Here is a 22,995-nt window from a genome sequence, read left to right as displayed (position 1 = left end):
CTTGGCATAGACATAAGTTGGAAAAAGGGTATCCTTGCAAGGAAAGGAACTCTTCTTGTTAGGCTTGGTGTTGTCGTCGTCCTGCCACTTCCTTTTATTGCCTTGGATATTGTTTGGCTGGAACCTCTGCTTGTTAAGCTTCAGAAAATTATCCTGCTTAAAGGAGAAGAGCTTGGGAATATGAAACATTTTCGACATTCCTTGCATCAATATACCCTGTCATACCAGGATTTAAGTATCTGATTAGATGCTGTACCACACGCCCACAACCAGACTACAAAGGAGCATTCATAATCTTATTTATTTATTTTTTTTAAATAATTACAAAAATTACGGGAGTGCAACTAAACATACCTCCCAATCACCAACGAAAAAGCCTCCTTCAAGGCACATTTCAGAACATGTTTCAACACCTTGGAAACATCAGAAACAATATATTCAACACAGACTTTTTGCTCATTAGACAATGATGCAGCAAACTCATCTAAACTCTACATTTATCTCAACACAGACTTCCACATAAACACTGGTAATTAAATATTTTAAAAGCTATTATGTTGGACTGAGCCAGTTACTTTCCCTAAAATTATAGCCACCTGACTAGTTAATACAAGGGACTAGGCACAAAGGCTGCCCTGGTCCTGCCAGTTGATTGCTTCCTCACCCTCACATACAGGCAGTGAGAGGAGTTCTGAGCTTTGACAGACTTCCAGGGGGAAGGTAGTGGGGCACTACTAACCATATGCATATAAGGAAGTGTGTTTGTGTTGAACACATGTCCAAATCACCTTTCTTGCGACCTTGTCATATGCTTTCTCTAAGTCTAGGAATGCTCTGTTGGACTCTCTCCTCTTCTCTGGCTTCTTCTGATCTCTCAAACTGCAAACATCCGGTTGTTTGTGTTGGATCCTGATTGGAATCCAAACTGCTCATCTCCCATCTTATTTTCTACTACTCTGCCTAGTCATTTATCAGTCACCTTCTCTAGGACTTTCATACAGTGTGACAGGAGTTTGACACATTTATACTGCCCATAGTTGTGAACGTTCCCTTTGTTCTTGATCACTGGCACTGACATACTTATTCTCCAGCAATTGTTCTCTTAGCCTCTGTTAACGAACCAATATTCCTACCTAGCCTGGTCTAACTTTTCTATATCCACTTTTTCCTGCACTCCTACTCTCTTTTGATGACTTCCTGGACTTCTGCATTCCATCACCAGTTTTCCTTATGTACCTTATTTTACATACCTGGCTCGGCCCCATATTTGTTCTACAGTTTTTACAGTTGCTGGCATTCTTCAACTACAGACTGCTAGAGCCCAGAGTATTTTTGTGAACTCTTGTGTTTTCTCTCTAGTCAGCTTCCAGCTCTTTAGCCTCGTCTATGTTGAACCCAGAGCATTCTCTACTGTTAGCAGCTAATTATTGCATCCAGTGGTTGATGTTGTCGGCAGACTGTTTCACTGGGTAAGATCTTGTTACAATTGATTCTACCCCCAACACCTTTCCTTACTAGGAGGAAATCTATGTTCATTATTCTTGCTGCCCCACTCATGTGGATGTCTAGAGGATACTGTTCACCAGAGCTGATGCCTAAAGTGGTTGGTCTATATAACTGTTCTCCCAACAGGTACCATCAAGAATGTGTGTTGCTGTCCACAACTCCATTCTTGAGTGAGTTGAGGTGGAAACTCTCAGCATGTTTTTGCGAGGTGGGAGGTGGGAAGAACCCCAGAGAGTCACAAAAGAGAATGTGCAGACTCAGTACAGATATTGGTTGGAGGTCAGTATCAAAGCTTGCACCTTTGTGCATAAGAGGTGAAGACTTTAACCATTATAAAAACTGTGTCTTCCCATTTTGGGAATAGAAATGCCTAGAGTAAAATATCATCCCTTTTTCTTGTTCTAGTACCATTTCTATGGCTTTCTGGGATAGCAAGTCTTGTACAGTGGCAGGAATAAGTTGGATTTAATCATTGAATACTTGTGGAATGCCTAAAAAAGCTGTCTCTCTTTGAAATGCTGTCTGTATCCTACTTTAACTTCAACAGGACCTACTTGTCCTGTGTGAAAAGAAGTCTGTCTACTATCTTTAATGGGGGTAATGCAAGAGTAAAGCAGTTTGTGGAGGAGGGATGGTATGAAATGGGATTTGGAATGGGTGAGGAAGGGAGGGGTACTAGCTTTGCAGATGGTCTAGTATTTAGGATTCCTGCTTTTCACCCAGGTGGCTAGGGTTCAACTCTTGGTATGAGAATGGACCATTCTTTTTCCAAACTGGAAGCACAGTGGATTAGAGCTATGAGATGGTAACAGCAAGATACATGGTTCGATTCCCTCAGTCGTCATTTACCTACTGTGTGACCTTGAGCAGGTCACGTGACCATACAATGCTTTGGGACAAATGGGAATTTGGGCTAGGTTCACTGATGATCTCCTGGACTGCATTCTTAGTAACTACCTATGAACCTGAATCACAGCTGCTCCCTCTGAATATCTTGGCCCTGAGTGGTCAAAGGCTTCCCCTTCTGGTCAGCTTGTCAGTTCTTTGTTTAGTGGCCTTTACTGTCCCTTTTGTGGCTTGTTATTGCTCTGCTTGGGGTACAAAGGACAGTTTAAACTGGGGTACTTTCTTTTAGTTGAAAGGAAAAGCTCCTAGACAGTTTGCATGATTTGTCCCTTTTCTCCAGCTTCTTAAAAAGTTTTATCTACAGACAGTCAAAAGTGAAGATCCTTGTCTAGGTTGGCATTAAGGAGTTCTGCTTTTATGTGCCTTGGCAGGGGTTTAGTCTTCAGCAATGCACGTCTCTGAACCACAGACCTCCATTAACAACTGCCATGCATGATGCATCCCATTGCATCACAGCAGCATTTCAGAGTCTCTAACAACCCGGAAAATGAGGTTGCATAAGTCAACCAATCTTCCTCTTTATACCCTTTATCCTCTCTCACCCCTTTGTCTCAGTTGGCTAACGTATGACTCTCTACACTTTAGTATGTGCTACTGTCAGTTTAGGTCCCTGACGAAAGCTAGGGTAACCAAGGTGAAAGTTTTCTTCCAACCTTTGCTGAAATATAAGGACACCACTGTTGAATCAGCTACTTTATTCTTATACATGTGCTTGTGGGACTCATGACCTTAGAAAAACTATACAGCTTCGTAGGAGCAGGGGGATTTAGAATCTGGCTGCAGAGATGGAAAACTATATGCATCATCCAGGATGTCTAGATAGACACACACACACACACACACACACACACACACACACACACACACACACACACACACTGCTCAAATGAAAAAATAAAAATGAACTCTACACATAGGTCTCTATCCACAAAAGCTAAACATGAGAAGGCTGAAAGGAATGGCTAACTACAGATCACGATTTTCAAGACTTTAGTGTCAACACAGCACCATTGACTGTTAAAAAGGACATACAATTTGAATGGTCTGAAAAACAACACAGAGCATGAAAACAGTGAAAGAAAGGCTTTAGGTCAGAGACAGTCATCAGATATTCTGACATGCAGTTCATAACAATATAAAAAGTGCATGCCAGTTCAGCCACAATCCTTCACTGAAGTACAGGAGAGTAGGCAAACGATAGCAGCCTATGCAAACAGACCTTTCCCAGATTTGGAAAAAGGATTTCCCTAAAACTTTTAAGTAGTGCACTAGGTACTAGTAAGTCACCTGTCAAGGAGCTTACACCAATTTAAAGCAATATCCTCAAGTTTACAGCTAACATGTTAGTCGAGATTGCACTCCTACAATTTTAAAGTACAGCACATATAGGAAAATTAAAAGCATGCTGACTACACATCAAAGCACACTTCTACATTTATAAGGAAGGAACAAAGACATTTAAGAGTGGTACACGTCTACGCATCCAAAACAGCACATCATGACACTGACAAACTGCAAGTACAAAACAGAAAGAATACAGTATTTAAAAAAGGTGAAAGCATCTTAAATTATTAATGGCATTAAAAATAAAGATGAAGATGACGCTGATGCTGAAGCCATAAATAAAACAGATACAACAGTTTAAGCTGACAATTAATGGTAACTAGTGAAAAGACACACAATTCAATACCATAATAAATGCAAAAAATGCAAAGAATGGCCTACAAAGCACACACCCTTTTATTGTAAAAACAAATGGACCTAAGACCTGATTTCTTAATATGGATAAAATGGTAGAAATCCTAAAACACTCTGCTATGCCAAGGTGAACACACGAAGCAGAAGCTACAGCTGTACAAGTCCTACTTACCTATAACAGTAGATGTTTGAATTCCTTCCTGCCTCAGTGGCATTTATTAACTATATCAACATCAACCGAAACAATAACAAACTTACCTCTGCTCTCTTTCTAGATCTCTCCAAGCCCTTTGATATGGTCAATCACCAACTGCTTCTCCATACCCTGAAGGAACTGTCACTGAATAGTAGCTCTCTTAAATGGTTGCAATCTTACCTGGCTGATAGACAACATGCAATTTTATGGCAGAATACCCTATCCACACGTCTACCTATTACTCTAGGAGTTCCCCAAGGCTCCATACTAGGACCACTACCCTTCTCAGTCTTTATCAATGACCTACCCACCATCACTCCCCAAGGCCACCTGCATCCAATATGCGGACGACTCTACTTTAATATGTACCTCCTCCTCAACTTAGCTTATGATCCTAACCCAGAATACCTTTAATGATGTACAAAAATGGTTTGCAAACCGTCAGCCTCTATTCAACACCAACAAAACTAAACTGCTCATCTTTTCCACCACCTGCAAATCCTCCTCACCATTCTTTACTATATGTTCCAACAATGGCACTATTATATCCGCAGATACTCACACAAAACTCCTGGGCATCACAGTCGATAACGCCCTAAAATATGATATCAATGTCAATCAAACCATCAAATCTGTCAACAAAAAACTGGACTCCCTATACAGGATCAAAACCTTCCTCACTCTTTTGCAAGAACCCCCCTACTTTCTACCCTCCTCAATGCCTTCCCCTATTCACTAACCTGAACTAAGTCACCCTTACCAAACCTGCTAGTTGTTACAACCATATTGCTAGATTTAGTACAGGTGCTACCTCTAGGACCCACCATCGTATCAACCTAACTTACTAGGATGGCTGGAGTGGCCCAGTCTTCTTCGATACAACCAACTTGTAATAACCCACAAAATACTATATCAACCCAGAAAAACACCAGCACTAAATAAGTTCATCAAACCATACGGCAACCTGAGGTCACTACGCTCTGCTGACAAACTGCTAGTACAAACAACTAAGAGCATAAATATGGCTGGGGACTCAATATTCGCCAACTCAGCAGGCAAAACTGGGAATATGCTACCTGCTAAACTTACTCACCAATCCTCCTTAATCCAGTTAAAAAAAAGCCTCAAACTACACTTCCAACAGCATTGGCAATGTCCCTGCTTAAATCCCGACTAATCATCACCCGCTGTTCCCGCAAACTCTCTCTAAGCATTTCAATCATACACTCTAATAGGTGAATGAATTCTTGATAGGGCTTAGCCCATAACTGCGTGTATTACTGTCCGAAACTGAAGCTGCATGATTTTGATGTTGTCTATGTTTTATCTAAGTTTGCAACCCTACTGAAAACTGCATATTATACTTATCTCTAAATGTTTCTATTGTTCCTAATGTATTTGTACTCTGCTTTCTGGAGCTTTTCTCCCTGGGGCCTCCGTTGAAAATGGACATACATCCAGTGGGACTTTCCTGGTAAACAAATGTAAAATAAATAAATAAATTTTAGGTCATCTCCAAAGACATACAGCATATCCTCAATGGAATGTGCAGGTAAACCAAGAACTAATAAACCAAACCACTACAGCAAGACGTTTGCCCCCAGCAAGATGAAGTAATGCACTAGGAAGGTCTACTTAGTCCAAAAATGAAGTTTACTGAGCACTTTTGACAGAATACTGAAGTCCTGAATGTTTGGATACAAGTGCTCAATAAACTTCCTGTGACAGATGATTGGCTCAGCATATCCTGAGAGGGAAGCATGCAGCTGTGACAGGAAGTGAGTGTTCAAGGCTTGCCTGTTTCCACAAATAAGGAGAGGAAAGCACTTGAAGCCAGAATCATTTAGCAAGAGTAAATTTGCAGCCAGTCACAATACCATACAGTGGACATAAAAAGTTTACACATTCCTGTCAAAATCCAGGTTTTTGTGACATAAAAAAATTTGACCACAATAAATCATTTCAAAACTTTTCCCACCTTTAATGTGACCTATAACATGTACAATTCAATTGAAAAACAAATAGGGGAAAAATATAAAAAATAAAAAAACATACAATACACTGGTTGCATAAGTGTGCACACCCGTAAACTAATACTTTGTTGTGTGTGCACACCCTTAAACTAATACTTTGTTGAATCACATTTTGATTTGACAGAAGCATATGACAAGCCATCCCTAAATAGTCAACATTTACATTTATTTATTTACAAGTATTTCAAAACCAGATGGGTCAAAACTCTTTCAGGACCTCTGTTATTAGCTAGGTACCACTTGTAAACATTAAGATTTTCTAGATGCAGGTTTTCTTGCTTCCTTCCATACCTGCTGCACATCCTCCTAGAACAAGTACCCAAAAGGAAAACAGAATCCTCCAAACTGCAACTGGTCTAAGTTGGAGTTGTACCACTCACCCCCTCATGCTGTGTCAGCAGATCCAGTCTGTGAGGAAGCCTGTGGTAATTGTACTTGGCTAATCTTCACTATTCTCATCAGATTCCTCATCATTTTCTGAAACACAAGAAAGGTCTCCAGTCAAACTAGCATTAGAGCCATGGAGGGGAACTCAACTGCCAGAATTTGTTGTCTGCATTACACTCAGCCAAGGAAACCATTATTATCTGTTGTATGATGAAGCCTCCGTTTCTTTTTCTGGTGAACTTCACTACTAGATAAAATATTTGGGAACAGAGTATTATGTCTGGTAAACAGTCTCTCACCCAGGACTATTCCTGCACTATCTTCCACTCCGTACTAGCTGGAAAACTACAATAGAGGGAGAAGGGTTAAAAGCTAAATGGTCTGCAGGCTAAGCTGTGGCCCAGAAAGAATCCCAAACCATAGGCTAAGGCATATTTTTATTTTGTTTCTTCCTTTTAGATGGAACCAGCTTTAATTGAGGGGTCCAGTGTTAGAAATCAAGTCAGGGGAGAGAACACCAGCCAGAATGATAACCTGATAGTACTGTATAATCTCTATCACAACAAGCACTTAAAAACTTTTTTATTAATAATCATATCCCCACATATCTAAACTCTGCCAAACTGTGCTATTATTACAAAAACAGTTTGAAACGTGTTCAGAACTCTTACAACTGACAGATGCTAAATAATTTCAATGTCACAAAATCTAATTACTAAAGTAACCAATATGCCAAACTCATGTTAAAAATTAGCTCCATACACATTAACCACATTAAACTGCAGTAAAATAACAGTTCATGGCAATATAAACTATATTTTCATTTTAGATTAAAATCTCCAAACCACATTCAAATAGCTTAATTTGCAGTAAAATCATGTGATCTGATATTAAAAACAAACACAGCAGAGACATAAAGTAAATGTATAAATGTTGAAAAAAATCCAAGTTCGGCAGTATTTCATATGAAAACATGAACATAAAGCGAAGTAGCAACAGTAATGATAGGAGTAATTAATTTGCAATTCTGACTGCATGAGACAACCCCTAATGTCTAACAACAATCACACACATTACACTTCTGACAGAAAGACTTAAAAGTTTCCTCAAACCAAGAAAAACAAGCATTTGCAAAATATAGAAGCCAAACAAACATGGTTGCAAGCAGGAATTCTCAAAGGAATTGCTGTAAACACTGTCAAAAACATAATATTAACATAAATATTACTTAAACATAAAAATCGAAAAAGAATAATAAATCTAATAATAAGATGAGAGGAATGGGGTCCCCAAATGGGGCTTATCTGAGCAGTAAGCAGTAAAAATCAGCACTGGATCCTGTGAAGAATCGGAGGACTTTCTTCTCTGGGTGGCAGAAAGACTGAACATTCACTTCCTCTGACAGCTGAAGGCTTCTCTCTCAGGATATCTTCAGCCAATCAGCTGTCACAGGAAGAGATAGGGAGGGAGAGTCTGAGTTTTTGAAAGCTGCCCAGTACAGGCTTACCTTGACAGATAACCCAAAATGCCACTGAGGCAGTGGGAATGATGAAATTCAAGAGAAACTGGAGGAGGTTCAGGAAAGCTAATATTTATTTATTGTAATTTTTTTGACCTCTCCATCCCAAAACCCTCTAAATATCAATCGTTTACCCCCTAAAACGAAATTCATTCCACCTGAATGGAATCTTTGAACAGACATCATGAGAGGGAGGTCATAGACAAGAGTACAGTCATCATCCAGCAAGAAGTTAGTTTCTTTTTTTAATACCCTGCTAACACAGATGTATCTCCAGGGTCTATACTGAAAACTCGAACATTTACTTACCTGAACACCTAAAGGTCGACACGTCTTCATCGAACTGCAAAAAAATTGATCATCCTGAAGCACAAAATACAAAATGTCGATTCGTCATGGTTGGTAAGGTAAGTGTGCGATAGTTACGGACCTTAGGATTAGGGTGCGGGTTAAGGTAAGTGCATAGATGGTAATGTATGTTAGATTTAGTGTAGGGTTAGAAGCAGTTTTTTATTAAGTGTATGTGTGTGTATTATTTAGTTTGTTTGGGTATAGCTTTTTAAGGTAAGTGGGCGATAGTAACGGACCTTAGGGTGAGGGTGCTGGTTAAGTTAAGTGCATACTTGATGGTATATGAAAGATTTAGTGTACGGTTAGAAGTAGGGTTTAGTTTAGGGTTAGAAGTAGGGTTTTGTTTACTGCATTTAAGTGGCCTATTTAGTTTGGGTAGGTAGTATGTAGCGGGCAGTGGGATGGGACAACTACGACATTTTGAGTTTTTGAATTTCGCGGTTTAGGGCTTTCGGTGTATTTGCGGTTCGCGGAATATGTGTCGGCGTTTAGGTGTTCAGGTAAGTAAACTTTCAATATTTTGATATAGACCCGTATCCCCATTGGCTAACCAGCGGGGTGCAATGTTCAAAAAAATAATCTAGCATGGATACATGCATCAGCATACCCACAATGCTTAGCTGAAATGCTGTGTTCTCCATGGTTGGCTCTCACTCTTCATATATCCCTGCTACAGAAGTTACAGTTCTGCGCTTTCCCCCAGAATACAGTCCTGTAGGATTTTGTCAATGCCCTTCCCCTGACATGGGCAAGTTGGTATCTGTAAACACTCCCATACCAAGTCAGCCAAGCTCCTCCAGCAGATGGGATGGACCCTGAATCATTTGGAAAGCTCCCAGGGCCAAATTCTGTATGCTGTAGAACTACACAGCATGTCACATTATAACTTTTTAGAGTTAACCTTGAGAAGTGATGCTACCAGGTCTTCAGAAAACTTACTTAAACCAGTTTAAAATAATTGCTTGCATTTCTGCAAACAAAGACAATGAACATAATTTTTTTGGGGGGTGTTACAATAATTAGTACTGACAGTGCCTTTGTTTCATGTATATGTATCTGGAAAAACAGGAGAAGTGGGTGAAGACACCTAATAAGAAAAAATAGCACACAATGGAATTTTAGATAATTAGATTTGGAGTGGCACCATCAGATGATCAGTTTTAGAATGGCACCTCTTCTTAGCCTTGTTTGACGATCTGTCTTTCATCTTTCTACAGTGTACTGTTTTTACAGTCATATATGAAAATGCTTTTAAAATCCTTTATTAAACAGTAATCTCAGGCTGACTGTAAAAGGGTGACAATACAATGAATGAGAGAATATTTAATTGGCTCAGTGATACAGAGGGATGAAGCCTTAAATGCAACCAAGACAAGGAATCAATCAGCATCCTGGTTGCAGAAGGCGCTCGCTGAGGAGGGCAGAGGGTGTGAGTGGATTTCAAACATTGGGTTAGTCTTTTAAGAAGTCCACTCTGCCATATGCCTGACACACAGCAAAGGATGGTTACTCCAAAAGATAATGTAAAGAGCCAAAAATAAGAGCATATCAACATCATTCACAATGTAGTCAAGGGAATTAGACACATGCATATTAAGAAGGCATGTAGTTAATAGGTCCTACAATGTGGAAGCTTATATCATTCATAGTTGATGTGGTAGAGATTACAGGAATGATGGTAAAGAAAAAAAACACTCTGTTGCTTGAATGATAGCTATTCTCGTGATCACTGTTTTTTTTTTGGAAGGGGATATGCAAAAGACCAAAGAATGAGGGACTAATTTAACCTGCATCGTTAAGCGACATTATTATGTGTAATATGCATACAACACTGTTGTTTCTTATACAAACTAAATCATTACTATATTTTCCTGATGTAACATCAATAATAAAAATATCTCAATTTATGGTTTATATATTTTATACTACATTGTCTTTTGAAAAGTAAACAATAGTCTATACGATTTCCTGTCGGACGCAGACTGAAAATGGTACCACATACAGCTGAATCTACATCATTACAATTCTTCATAAAAATGCACTTACTTTAGGATTAGAAGTGTCTGACTGTGGTCTGTTCTCAATCTCTGCAATCTCAGTCGTTACTCTGGCCAGTTTGGCCTCAGCTTGTTTGACAGCATTTTGAAGCATTATTTTTTCTTTCTGCCAGACTTCTCTTTCTGCTTCCTGGATAGATTCAACAGAATAAGATCTAGCCTGAAAAATGAGAGTGATACAAAAAGGGTTGGAAAAAACAGGCACATGCTTACTGACATGTATATTAAAATACATAAGTAGTGTTCCTGACAGAAATACATAGTTAGTACCTATACTAGTGTTAATCATTTAATAGCTATAGCTATCCTTTACAACTGACCATCTTCAAGATGTTTGATCGTTTAATGCTGACCATTTGATTCAATTTTCCTCCATTTCTATAAAGTGATGAATCTCAGAGAATGTCTGATATGTTCTGATGAAAAATTCTTTAAAAAAGATTTAAAAATGTCTCACAGCATTTTAATCAACTTCATAAAAGAAATGAAATATTTCACGTAAATTAGAATAAAACATATAAACAGACAATATAAGTACATGCTTACTAGAACATTTAAAAAAAAAGTACAGCTGCGTAAGATCTTACCATAACAAAGATGTCCTACTTCTCATTGATGCAGTATTCTTAAGTCTTGGGATATCCTGGTGAGGATGGTCGAACGTCTCGTCAGTATACCAAAGACTTTACACCTTCTAGTCACCATACTTCAGAAGTATGTCCTATGTGCAAGGCCTAATCCTTATAACTGAACTGCTCCCAGAAGAACAGAAGCAACCTCAGAGGAAAGCAACAACATGTACAGACAGGAAGGAAAGTAGTAAAGAATGTAAGAAAGATGCCTAGGCCAGAAGGAAGGCAATAGAGCGGAGGGAGGAACAGAATAGTGCAAAAGTGAAAACTGTGACATTTACTGTGACGTTATGATCTTACACAACTGTACTATGTCCTTCCTTATCACTGCTGCAGTAATCTTCACACTTGAGAGAATAAAAAAAGCTTACTGGAAAGTATGTGAGGAGGAAGCCACAGAACTGCCTCTCAAAAATCCCATGAAAGATTTCCCTGGCAAAACCAGCCCTGGTCGTATAAATAACAATCACCTTGTAATGTTTGGTGAAAGCGTGAACAGAAAACTAAGCAGAAGATTCCAGCAGTGATCTAGTATCCAGATACTTGAAAAATGCACCAGAAGAGGCAACTGCTCTGGTAGAATGAACACTAACAGAAGAAATCTGATTTCCATGAAAAGGATATAAAAAAAAATGGCCTTAAAAATCCAGGAGGAGATACACTGATTATTAATATTAATGCAAAACAATACACGTAGGAAACCACTCACATCAAATGCATTAATCGACTTTATTGTCATGTTTCATATTAAATATGTAAAAGATTATGCTGAGCCAAATTCATTTTTTTTTACGTGGCACTCAATCAAGAATACAGTATACATTTCATAGGTTCATAAGTGTGTATTAGGCTAATGGCCCTGGAGTCTTTACAAGCCTAGCCCTTAGGATTAAACTGACATTGTGCCACCCGACCTTAGTGCCTAGTGCCTATGTCGAGTAAGACCAATGGAGTGATCCCTGGGGTGAACTTTATATTTCCAATCCACTCATCAAGATTTCTCTTGAAGAGGGCCAGTAAGGTGCTCTGCTTGACATCTCTGGGAAAGTCTATTCCACAGCATGGGCAGTCTCTGGGTTATGAACCTGTACCGCCAGCATTTTTTTGTTGATTGTGGTAATGAGTTTGAGGTCTCTGGAGCGTATAGTACAGAGGGATTGGAATTTCTTTAGATGCAGCATTTCTAACAGAGCTGGGTCAGACATGGCTCTGGAAGTCAAGCAGAGATCGCCTCTAAGTAGGTGATATGAGACAGAGAAGAGTTGGAGTTTTTTAAGTCTGTCCATATATGACAAATGTTTAAGGCCTAGGATCCTCTTTGTGAGGTACTTTTGTGGCCTCTTCAGTTGTTGCAGGTGTTTAGTGAGGTATATGCCAAAAGGGGAATTGTACTCAATGAATGGCCTAATGAGGGAACAGTAGCGGGAGACAATGACCGCTTTCTTCCTGGATGCAAAACCCTTAGTAATGAGATGTGCCACACAGAAGGACTTTCTGACCACAGTGGCAATGTGGTGGTCAAAAGAGAGGCTGCTGTCAGCCTGTGTTCCCAGATCTCTTATAATGCCTTCTGTGTTCAGCGGACTACCATCATTGTGGTAATTTATGGGAACAAGGTTTTTCCCAAAGGGAATGACGACATTTTTTGGCATTAAGCTTAAGGCCATGGTTCTGACACCAGTCGTTGGTCTCAGTGAGGTCTTTCTGTAAGATGTCAACATCACTTGGGGAGTTTGGAGTCAGCTACTGTTACACTGTGGGTTCTACCTGTGAGCCAGTTTGCAACCCACCTAGTGATATAGGGCTTGATGCCTAGCTTAATGAGTTTTTCTATGATTCCTGAATGGAGAATAGTATCAAATGCCTTGGCCAGATCAAGGTAGGCTGCATGAACCACCTTGCCTTCATCCATAGCTCTGGTGACTGACTCAAAGAAGTTGACCAAGTTCAGCAGCCATGATCTACCCTTCACAAAACCAAACTGTGTGGGATCCAGAGTTTGGATATTCTCTAGATCCTTGTTTATTAGGTCCATGATGATGCGTTCCACAGCTTTGCATATCAGACTCGTCAGGCTAATGGGGCGATAGTTCCCAGGGTCTGTAGTCACTCCTCCTTTTTGGAGAGGGATGACGGTAGCAGTGTGCCATTCGGTAGGGTCAAAGCCTGAGGTAAGGCTGTGATTGAACAGGACAAACAGGTGAGGTGCCAGTTCACCCTGTAGTTCATGTAGACAACAGCCAGGGATACTGTCAGGTCCCATAGATGCTGTATTCTTTGCCTTGGACAGTGCTGTTTTAACCTGTGCAGCAGCAATAATGGGTGCCTGGCAATCTACTGGTATTGTGACTGGTCCTTTGGTGGGGGTAAAGTTGGCACGGAATCTCTCTGTCAGTATATTGGCAATATCTGTTGGCTTGGTATAGGAGATACCATTGTGCAGTAGCTCAGAGAAAATCTGGGTATTGCCGTGGAGATTCTTTATATAACTATAGAAGGCCTTGTGGTTGTCTTTACTATGTGCTGCAATTCTGTTTTCATAGCTAGCTTTAGAGGATTTGATGAGGGATCTCAACTTTTTGTTGAGGCTGATAAGGGAGTTTTTCCAGTCTTGGGACCACCTTATTCTACATCAGTTTCCTCCTGTTGTAGAGTTTGTTTATGGCAGGGGACCACCAGATTGGCTTCCTTTTTTTGGAGGAGAGCGTCTTGGTTCTACTGGGTATAGCAAGATCCCTGCATTTGTGTATGTGTTCGTACAATGCACTGGTGTATGATTTGGCAGTCATGCAACTATTCTCCATTTGCATGGGTGGCGAGAAGTTAGCCACCTTTGATTTTAGGAGCCCAAAGTTTGGCCTTGGAGAAGTTTTTTTATGGTGGTTACCTTTGTGGGGGGGGGGGGTGGATTTCCAAGGTGATTAGTTTGTGGTCGGATTTAACGAGGGAGGAGTTGACTATTGGTGTAGAGCAACAGTTGCCCATGTTAGTAATGACCAGGTCAAGAATGTTGCTACCTCTAGTGGGGGTAAGAACGAGCTGGTCCAGGGCATTGGAATTAATGAATTCCAGGAAATGATGGGCAAGTGTATTGGTACATGAGTAGTTTTCCCATTTAATGGAGGGGTAGCTGAAATCACCCAGTATAACAGTGTTAGGATGGGCCCCAATATTCTCCAGGGTGCTTAGGAATGTGCAGTGTGAGCTTTGGGACCTATAGCAGGCTACAACCTGAATCTCTGTCTTGCCCAATTTTAGTTGCACCTTAAGTATCTCAGATACATTATGTTGGGCTACCAGTCTGGAGGCCTGCGCATCCTTTATGAATATGGAAACACCACCGCCTATGGAGCTTCGGTCCAAGTTCTGGGGCCGAAATATGTAGAATGAGTTATAGCCAGTTAGTGTATGGGTACTTTCTACTACCTTGAACCAGGTCTCTGTTATGGCACAAATGTCGATTTTCTCCATTTTAAGGAGTGCTTCGAGCAAGTGTGTTTTGAGATTTAGACTTCTAGCATTTAGCAGCATGACCCTCAGACTGAATTTGTTTGTAGCTGTTATGGTGGTAATTTGGTCTTTGGAACACCGCCTAAAAAATATAGGGGTGGCAAGAGCCTTGGCCAGTATCCGGAAGCCCAGGGGTGACAGATGCAGGCCATCTCTGGCAAAGCATCGAAATCTGTCAATCATGTCATCCCAGGCAGACAGATACTGGATCCCCTTAGAATGACACCAGAAACTTGGCCAATAGTTGAAATCAATCATTTTCTTCTTGTACTGTGGTATCATTCGGGTGATGGTAGGATACTGCTCAGGGCTAGGGTCATACCCGCCTGGGCGACATAATCCGAGAGCTCCTCCATTTCTATTTTCATGTAGTCCAGGGAGGTACGTCTAAAGCCATTCACACCCACATGTACAATGACAGAATCATATTTGTACCTGTTGTTGAGGGACCTGAGTGCATGCGTTATGTGGCGGATCCTGGCACCTGACAGGCAGCTGACTGTTACTTTCTCCTTACTCAACCTAGTGAGTGGGACATCAGTGTGCCTCACTATCAAGTCACTTATGACCAGTATGTTGGGCATGCTGTTTTGCCTTAGGGGCTATGATTGAGTGGCACACTGTTTAGGAGAGTTGTGTGTCTCATGATTAGTGTTGTGTTGTGGTGGTCGAGAGCATTTCTGCCTTGGAGGTCTCTGCTGTTTGGGTAGATTTTTACTGAGAGCCTCGAGAGGGTGAGTGTGTGGTTTGTGTTTTTATGTGAAGGCAGTGCTGGTGTGTGTTCTGGAAGGCTGTGTGTTCCATGTGGTGTGGTGCAAGTGTTGATCTTCTCCTCTTGATCAGCTATTCTGGTCTTGGCTGGAGAGTGCATGGCTTCTAATTTGGATATACAAGTGCATCTTTTGCAAGTCTGAGTGCTGGGAGGTAAGAGGAGAGGGTTGTCAGTGTACATGAGGCAGTTCCTACATTGCCTCAGGATGCCCAAGTTCCCCAGTTTAATAAGAGAAAGCACAGGGAACTGATTTTTAGACATGCCTGGAGGGGTGGGCATTAATAATAAGTACTGGAGCGGTTTCCTTGTAGAACATAGTGCTGGTAGCACTTTTGTGTGTTACAATAATTGCTACAAGAAGTCTGGTAAAGTGCTAGACTAATAAGCTAATAAAAGTGCAGGAGGGGAGAGAACTAGCAGATCTAAGGGAAAAATTGAAGAGCATACTTTGGCACCACTCAGAAGCTTACAAACAATCCTGGAGACAGCAAATCTGTATCTGGACTAGACTAGTTAGAGGAAAGGCGGGAAGCAAGCGCAAACGTGAGCTTTTAAACCAGAAAGTTGAAAGAGATGGAAAAACTGCCCAAACGGCCAATAAACTACAATTTCTAGGCCAGAAACCACTCCTCTTGTGCTAAATAGGTTACCTAGTGCTTACCACTCCCACAGATAAGCTAGAAGGCTTCCCTCCAACACAGAAAGGCTTTGGGGAGGCTCAGAAGCTTACAAACAGTCCTGGATACAGCAGATCTGTATCTGGACTAGACTAGTTACAGGAAAGGTGGGTAACAAACTGCAAACATGGGCTTTTAAACCAGAAGTTGAAAGAAATGGAAAAACTGGCCAAACAGCCAATAAACTGAAATTTCTGGTCCAGAATCCACTCCTCTTGTGGTAGAGAGACTACCTAGGCTAGTGCTTACCACTCCCACTGATTAGCTAGAAGGCTTCCCTCCAACACAGAAAGGCTGGGGGGGGGGCTCAGAAGTTTACATACAGTCCTGGATAAAGCAAATCTGTATATGGACTAGACTAGCTACAGGAAAGGTAGGAAACAAGCTTAGATTTTTTTTTTTTAAAAAAAGCAGCTAAAACAATACTAAAAACAATTCAAGTGCAAGCTACCACACTTGTGTGCAGCTGTATTTAAGCAAATACGATTTAAATAAATGCAATTTATTCAATATGTATTCTGAACTGAATTCCATTATTGTTTTATTCAACTCTGAACAGTTAAAAAGTGCCAAAAAATATTCAAGAGATTCATCTTCAAAACTGGACAAAGTCAAAGTAGTTACATGCCCTTCATCTGATCATAACACACTTATTTTGACATGGTAATGAATGCTTAAAGTGTACATATTACCAGGATCCTATCATACATAACGAACTTAAGACTAAGGAATTCTATATTAAGGAAATACAAACCTTTCTACAAATAAATCTTACTTATGATGCATCATATATATATATATATATATATATATATATATATATGAGATTCTTTGAAGTCATATTTATATGGCAACATTCTAGCTTGGTTTATTAATAAGAAAAAACAGTGGAATAAAGAATTATTAGATTTACAAATTAAAACTGACAAACTCATTTTAGATATACAGAAAAGGAAATAATTAACAAAATGAACTAGATTAGATGAACAAAAATATTTACAAGTATTATACCATAAAACTATGATTAATTTAGAAAACATTAAATTAAATGTTTTTTCCATGGACACTAAAAATCAAAGAAGAATAAAACAAAGAGGATTATTAAAACCAATCAGATAAAATAAGTTTATATTCCTGGTACTAAGAAAACAGTTTCTGATTTAGACGGGATGTTAGATCTTTCAAAACACACTTTAGTCTAATTAATTCACACAACATAAAAACTGAATCAGAGAATGTAATAAAATAATTCTTTAAGAAATTTATCAAGAATAAAACAGATCATCAAGTAATGTTAATTGCTAAACCAATAACAATGACTGAGCTTAAATCACAAATTAATAAGTTAAAATTTAATATGGCTACCGGAATTGATAACACTATACCTGAAATGTATAAATTAACTAAAGAAGCTTTAAATTTATTGTTAGGAGTGTATACATTAGTTACAGAAAAATAATACCATCACCCCCATTCATGGAAATGCACATTAATATACCCAATTCTAAAATCAGATAAAGATACAAAAGAATGTTCTTCTTACAGACCAATAGCTTTATTAAACATTGACTATAAAAACATTTATGGCTATACATGTTAGTAGAATAAAATATTTGATCCGTTTGTTGGCAGATCAAACTGGAACCATAAAAGATAGAAAAACATACGATAACATCAAAACAATTCTTACATTAATTGATTACATTAATTTCACAGGAGTTAATACGGCTTTAGTGAGCTTAAACATAAATAGTGCTTTTGCTTCAGTTTACTGGGACTACCTGTTGCTGGCATTAGATGGATATGGATTTTCACAACCGTTTACTCATTTAATAAAATGTTTATATGAAAAATCTGTGGCTTACATAAAGATTGGGTCATGCACATCAAGATCTACTATAATTACTAAGGGTATGGAAACAGGGATGTCCTCTGCCTCCCCTACTGTTTGCTCTGGTCATTGAAGCATTTACAAATTGTATTAGGACAAATACAAAGATCAAGGGCATACACTTTACCAGTACTTTAGTTTCAAAAGTTAATTTGCTTGTGGATACTTTACTGACATTGACAAAAGATCTCTTTTAGAGAATTTCTGGACTTAAATTCAATGAAAATAAAACTAAAATATTACTTATAAATTGCATTAATACAAACAAAAATGTTTGCTAAATATATAATACAAGACAATAAAATTAAATATCTAGGGGTCACTTTAACAAATGACATAAAGGAAATATTAACAATTAACTTTAATATCTTAAATAAAATCAAATATTTCATGTAGAGATGGAATACATTAATTTTTTTTACTATGGAGGACAGATATTCCCTAGTTAAAATGCTTATTTTGTAAAAATATTATATGTTAAACAAGCTCTCTTTTCCCCCTAAGTATTATATACATCAATTTAATAAACTGATGTTAAACTTTTTATGGTACCCTAATAAACCCAGAATTGCATTAAATAATCATTTAAAGGATTGGGAATCAGAGTGAATTAATCTTCCAGACATTGTCATGTACACGTTATCATCTATTGCCAAAAAATTACCATTGTGATTAAACTCTTCATATTCAGCTAGGTGGAAACAAATACAAGAACATATTTGATAACAATCAAATATTTCATAGTTGTCACAATATACAAAAAGTCTGCCTAATAATTTTTATTGGATGGTAACAGAATATATCCTAGACAACAAAAGTTAACATATATGTTCCAAATTTATACTCTGTTTTTTCCAATTTTTTTTTTGCATTTGCATTTAGCTTGAGACCATGGCTTTGACATGCAGTCTCATTCATTTAGGCCCTTCTGGAGGATCTCCATGTCGGCCGGAGACTCTATTATAGCACCCAGTTTGCAGTCGTCCACAAACTTAGTTTAACTACTCAAAAACGTTTTGAATTGAAATACAGATATTAAGGCTTGGTCATTCTTATGTCCAATTGCACATACACATAATAATATTGACACTTTTCATATTAACAAATGATTACTTAGAGGGAAATTTTTAATATATTGGCATCATAGGTTGGTACTGAGCTATCTGCCCGAAGGCATACATTAGCCCAGCCACGTTGTGCGGTATTCATCGCACCTTTAGTAGTTCCCTAGACCCTTGTACTAGCAGCTAGTACCCTTGGCCCCTATCTAGTAGTGCTGTTGGTGTGATCCCCGGTGTGAACTTTCTGTTACCCATCCACTCATCAAGGTTCCTCTTGAAGAGTGATAGTGAGGGGCTCTGTCTTATGTAGATTGGGACCCTGTTCCATAGTAAGGGAAGTCTCTGCAAAGGGAATCTATCCCTCCAGCATGCTCTATTTATTGTTGTGTTGAGGTTTATATCCCTAGTGTGTGTAGCTCAAGTAGATTTGGTTTTGCTAAGATGGAGCATGTTCAACAATTCTGGGTTGGACATGGCTCTTTACGTTAGGCAGAGATCGCCTCTGAGAACGCGGTATGCAACAGAGAACAGTCTTAGCTTTTTCAATCGTGCTGCATAGGGCAACTGTTTGAGGCCAGTAATTCTCATGGTTAGGTACCTCTGTGGTCTCTCCAGCTGCAGGAGATGTCTAGCCAGGTACATTCCAATTGGTGCATTGTACTCAATAATGGGTCTGATAAGGGAATAGTAGAGGGGCACCATTACATCCTTAGATCTTGATGCGAACCCTTTCATGATCAGATGGGTCACATAGAAGGATTTTCTAACCACTTTGGTAACATTGTTATCAAAGGAAAGCTGGCTATCTACTTGGGTCCCTAGATCCCTTATTTCCTCTTCAGATTTCAGGGGATTGCCTCCTGTGTTGTAGTTTGCGGGTACTCTGTTTTTTCCAAAGGGGATTACTATGCATTTTTTTGCATTTAGCTTGAGACCATGGCTTTGACACCATGCATCAGTCTCATTTAGGCCCTTCTGGAGGATCTCTATGTCGGCCGGAGACTCTATTATAGCACCCAGTTTGCAGTCGTCCACAAACTTAGTCAGCCACAGCCCTTCTGTGCTTGCCTGTACTTCTGAGAAGTATATGCCAAACAGGAGGGGCCTCAGGACAGAGCCCTGAGGCACACCACTCGTTACTGGTCTGGATTCAGACATAGATCCCGCTACTCTTACTTTATGGGATCTGTCTGAGAGCCAGTTTGCGATCCATCTTGTGACATAAGGGTTTATGCCCAGGCTGGTGAGCTTATCAATAATACCCGAATGGGGAATGGTGTCAAATGCTTTAGCAAGGTCAAGGTAAGCCGTGTGTACCTCTTTTCCCTTATCTATAGCCTGAGTAACTGTATCAAAGAAATCCACCAGGTTCAGGAGGCATGATATGCCCTTGATGAAGCCGAACTGTGTGGGGTCCAGCGACTGGAGGTTCCCAATCTCTCCATTTACGAGTTCCATAATGATTCGCTCCATAGCCTTACAGATCAGACTGGTCAGGCTTATTGGTCGGTAGTTCCCAGGGTCAGTTGTGGCCCCACCCTTGTGTAGCAGGACCACCGTTGCCGTGCGCCATTCTCTGGGCACATATCCTGTGGAGAGGCTGAGACTGAACAGGGTATTAAGATGCGGGGTTAATTCCTTTTGGAGCTCGCATATGACACAGCCTGGGACACCATCTGGTCCCATAGAGGCAGTGTTTTTAGCTTTAGATAGGGCCTTAACCAACGTATCAGTAATAACTGGACTTACACAAACCCCTGGAATGGTAATAGGCCCTGTAGGTGGTGGTGGGGGGGTTTGCACTGAGCCTGTCAGCCAAGATGTTAGCAATGTCAGAAGGGTCAGTGTGTATTTTGTTCCATTTTGTACTAGCTCAGAACAGACCTGAATGCTGCCATTTAATTGAAAGAATCTAGAAAGGTTCTTCAAATGAAACAAATCATGAGTTAATATAATCTAGATAATGAACTGTGGTTGGCAGTACAAGAAAAAAATTATTTTTGACTATTATGGGTAACCAAACAGTTCAAGAAAAAGGCCCTCTATCTAAAATATATAAATTAATTAAAAAATACAAAACTATATTATAAAGAAAGCTATTGGGATTATTATGAAACCATTAAAAATCAACCTCCTTCAGATAATGATAAACTCATTCTAATTTCCGCAATGCATACAATGGTAATTTTCTTGGAAATGTATCCACAGAATCTATATCACACCTCATAAAATGGAATTAATGTTTAGCCAAGACATAGGATGTTGCAGATATAAATTAAAGGTGAAAGCTAATTGGCAACACATGTTTTATGAATGTAACCTGCTTAGACCATTTTGGGGAAAACTGAATTATTTTTAGCAAACTGTTTTTAATGATAATTTGCAGTTGACCAAATCATTGATTTTGTTTAATGCCCTTATAACCAAGTGTGTTTCCAGATCTAAATATTCACAACTATGGACCCTGTTAGCCACTGCTCGTAAAACTATTACTACAAATTGGAAGAGTGAGATTTCACCTTCATTTAAAGAATTCAAGAACATGGTTCTTAATGTCTCTTGAATGGAAATAGCTACTATTAAGATAAAAACAGAAAGAATCACTTCATATTATAATTCTTGGATAAAAGTTACAGAAGTACTGGAGAGAATAGACTATAACATAGTTGGAAATAGAACTTTAATTTGAATAATTACTTTGTATCTGTTTGCATAGTCACCCTTGCAAATAGCTTTTTTTAATCTTGGTTTGAAGTGAGTTTTTATTTTTTGTATGGTTCATTAAATCAATATGTATGATTATAATTCTAATTTATATTATGTTACTTAATTCTAAAAATCTTAGTAAAATATTTGAGAAAAAAAAGGGTCTGGGTCATGTTTGAGACACCAAATAGAAAATCTCCTCCATTTAATCATATAGGATTTTCTGGCGTCCTGCAAAACCTGAAGCATGCCCTCAAAAACTGGTGTCTAAAAGGAATCAAAACCTTATCTCCCAAACTGTCAAGTGAAGGGTCTATATTACGACGACGAACGATCAGATGATCGAATGCTGTTATATCGACTCCTAAATCTTGAATACTCAAAACAGCGAACAGCCAGAACAGCGACTTTTTTCCCAGGGAAAAAAATTGCTGCCACCCCCCCCATCAAATAAAACACTAAACACTAAATAAAGTGGGAGGCTTCGTCCCGCACACCACCCATGTGGCGGGCTGTGCCTCCCACACCCCCTTACTTAAATATACCAACTTGAAGAATGATGGACAGACGTTTGACTGTCGTTGGCAGGATATCCCAAGAGTGAAGAATACTGAATCAGGTATAAGGAAGGACATAGCACACTAGCATCTCTACACAAGGACTACCCATTATTAAACACAAATGACATAATACATAATGTATGAGAGTACTTAACAACTGTGTAAATACCTAGGTTCATACAGATCCCATTTTTTTTTGTCACAGTACTGAGCAGTGAAGACCATAGTTTAAAATGATGTCTAGATCTGTTCTATACTAAAATATTTTACAGTAAAGGATGAGAAAAAGCAATCTGTACATTAATTCAAACTTGCCTCATATTTTTTTTACACAGAACTATATGCAAAATATTAATTTTAAAACATACTAATTAATAAGAGTATCATTTGTGACAGCTAAAACTCTGATGCATGATACAAGTCACATGCACAGAGTTTGTAATACTAGCCCATCAATTCTTGCCACAGAGTATGAGATTTTTTTCACATCACCACAATTTATTAAATGTTACAATCTTTTCCAGAAGTACATA

General features: G+C 39.1%; 1 protein-coding gene across 1 annotated transcript in view; it reads right to left on the bottom strand.

The window, feature by feature from the left end:
• The window catches only part of PCNT (pericentrin), a gene marked incomplete in the record, with an annotated part of 2,997,294 nt that overhangs the window by 306,192 nt on the left and 2,668,107 nt on the right, over positions 1-22,995 (bottom strand). The window contains 1 exon segment of the mRNA XM_044060288.1: positions 10,643-10,813. Within this exon segment, the coding sequence (XP_043916223.1) occupies positions 10,643-10,813 (171 nt within the window).

The sequence above is a fragment of the Protopterus annectens genome, chromosome 2.part0 (genome assembly GCF_019279795.1).
Source record: "Protopterus annectens isolate FY-2018-M chromosome 2.part0, PAN1.0, whole genome shotgun sequence".
Lineage (NCBI taxonomy): Eukaryota > Metazoa > Chordata > Ceratodontiformes > Protopteridae > Protopterus > Protopterus annectens.
This window is presented reverse-complemented; position numbering and strand designations above follow the sequence as displayed.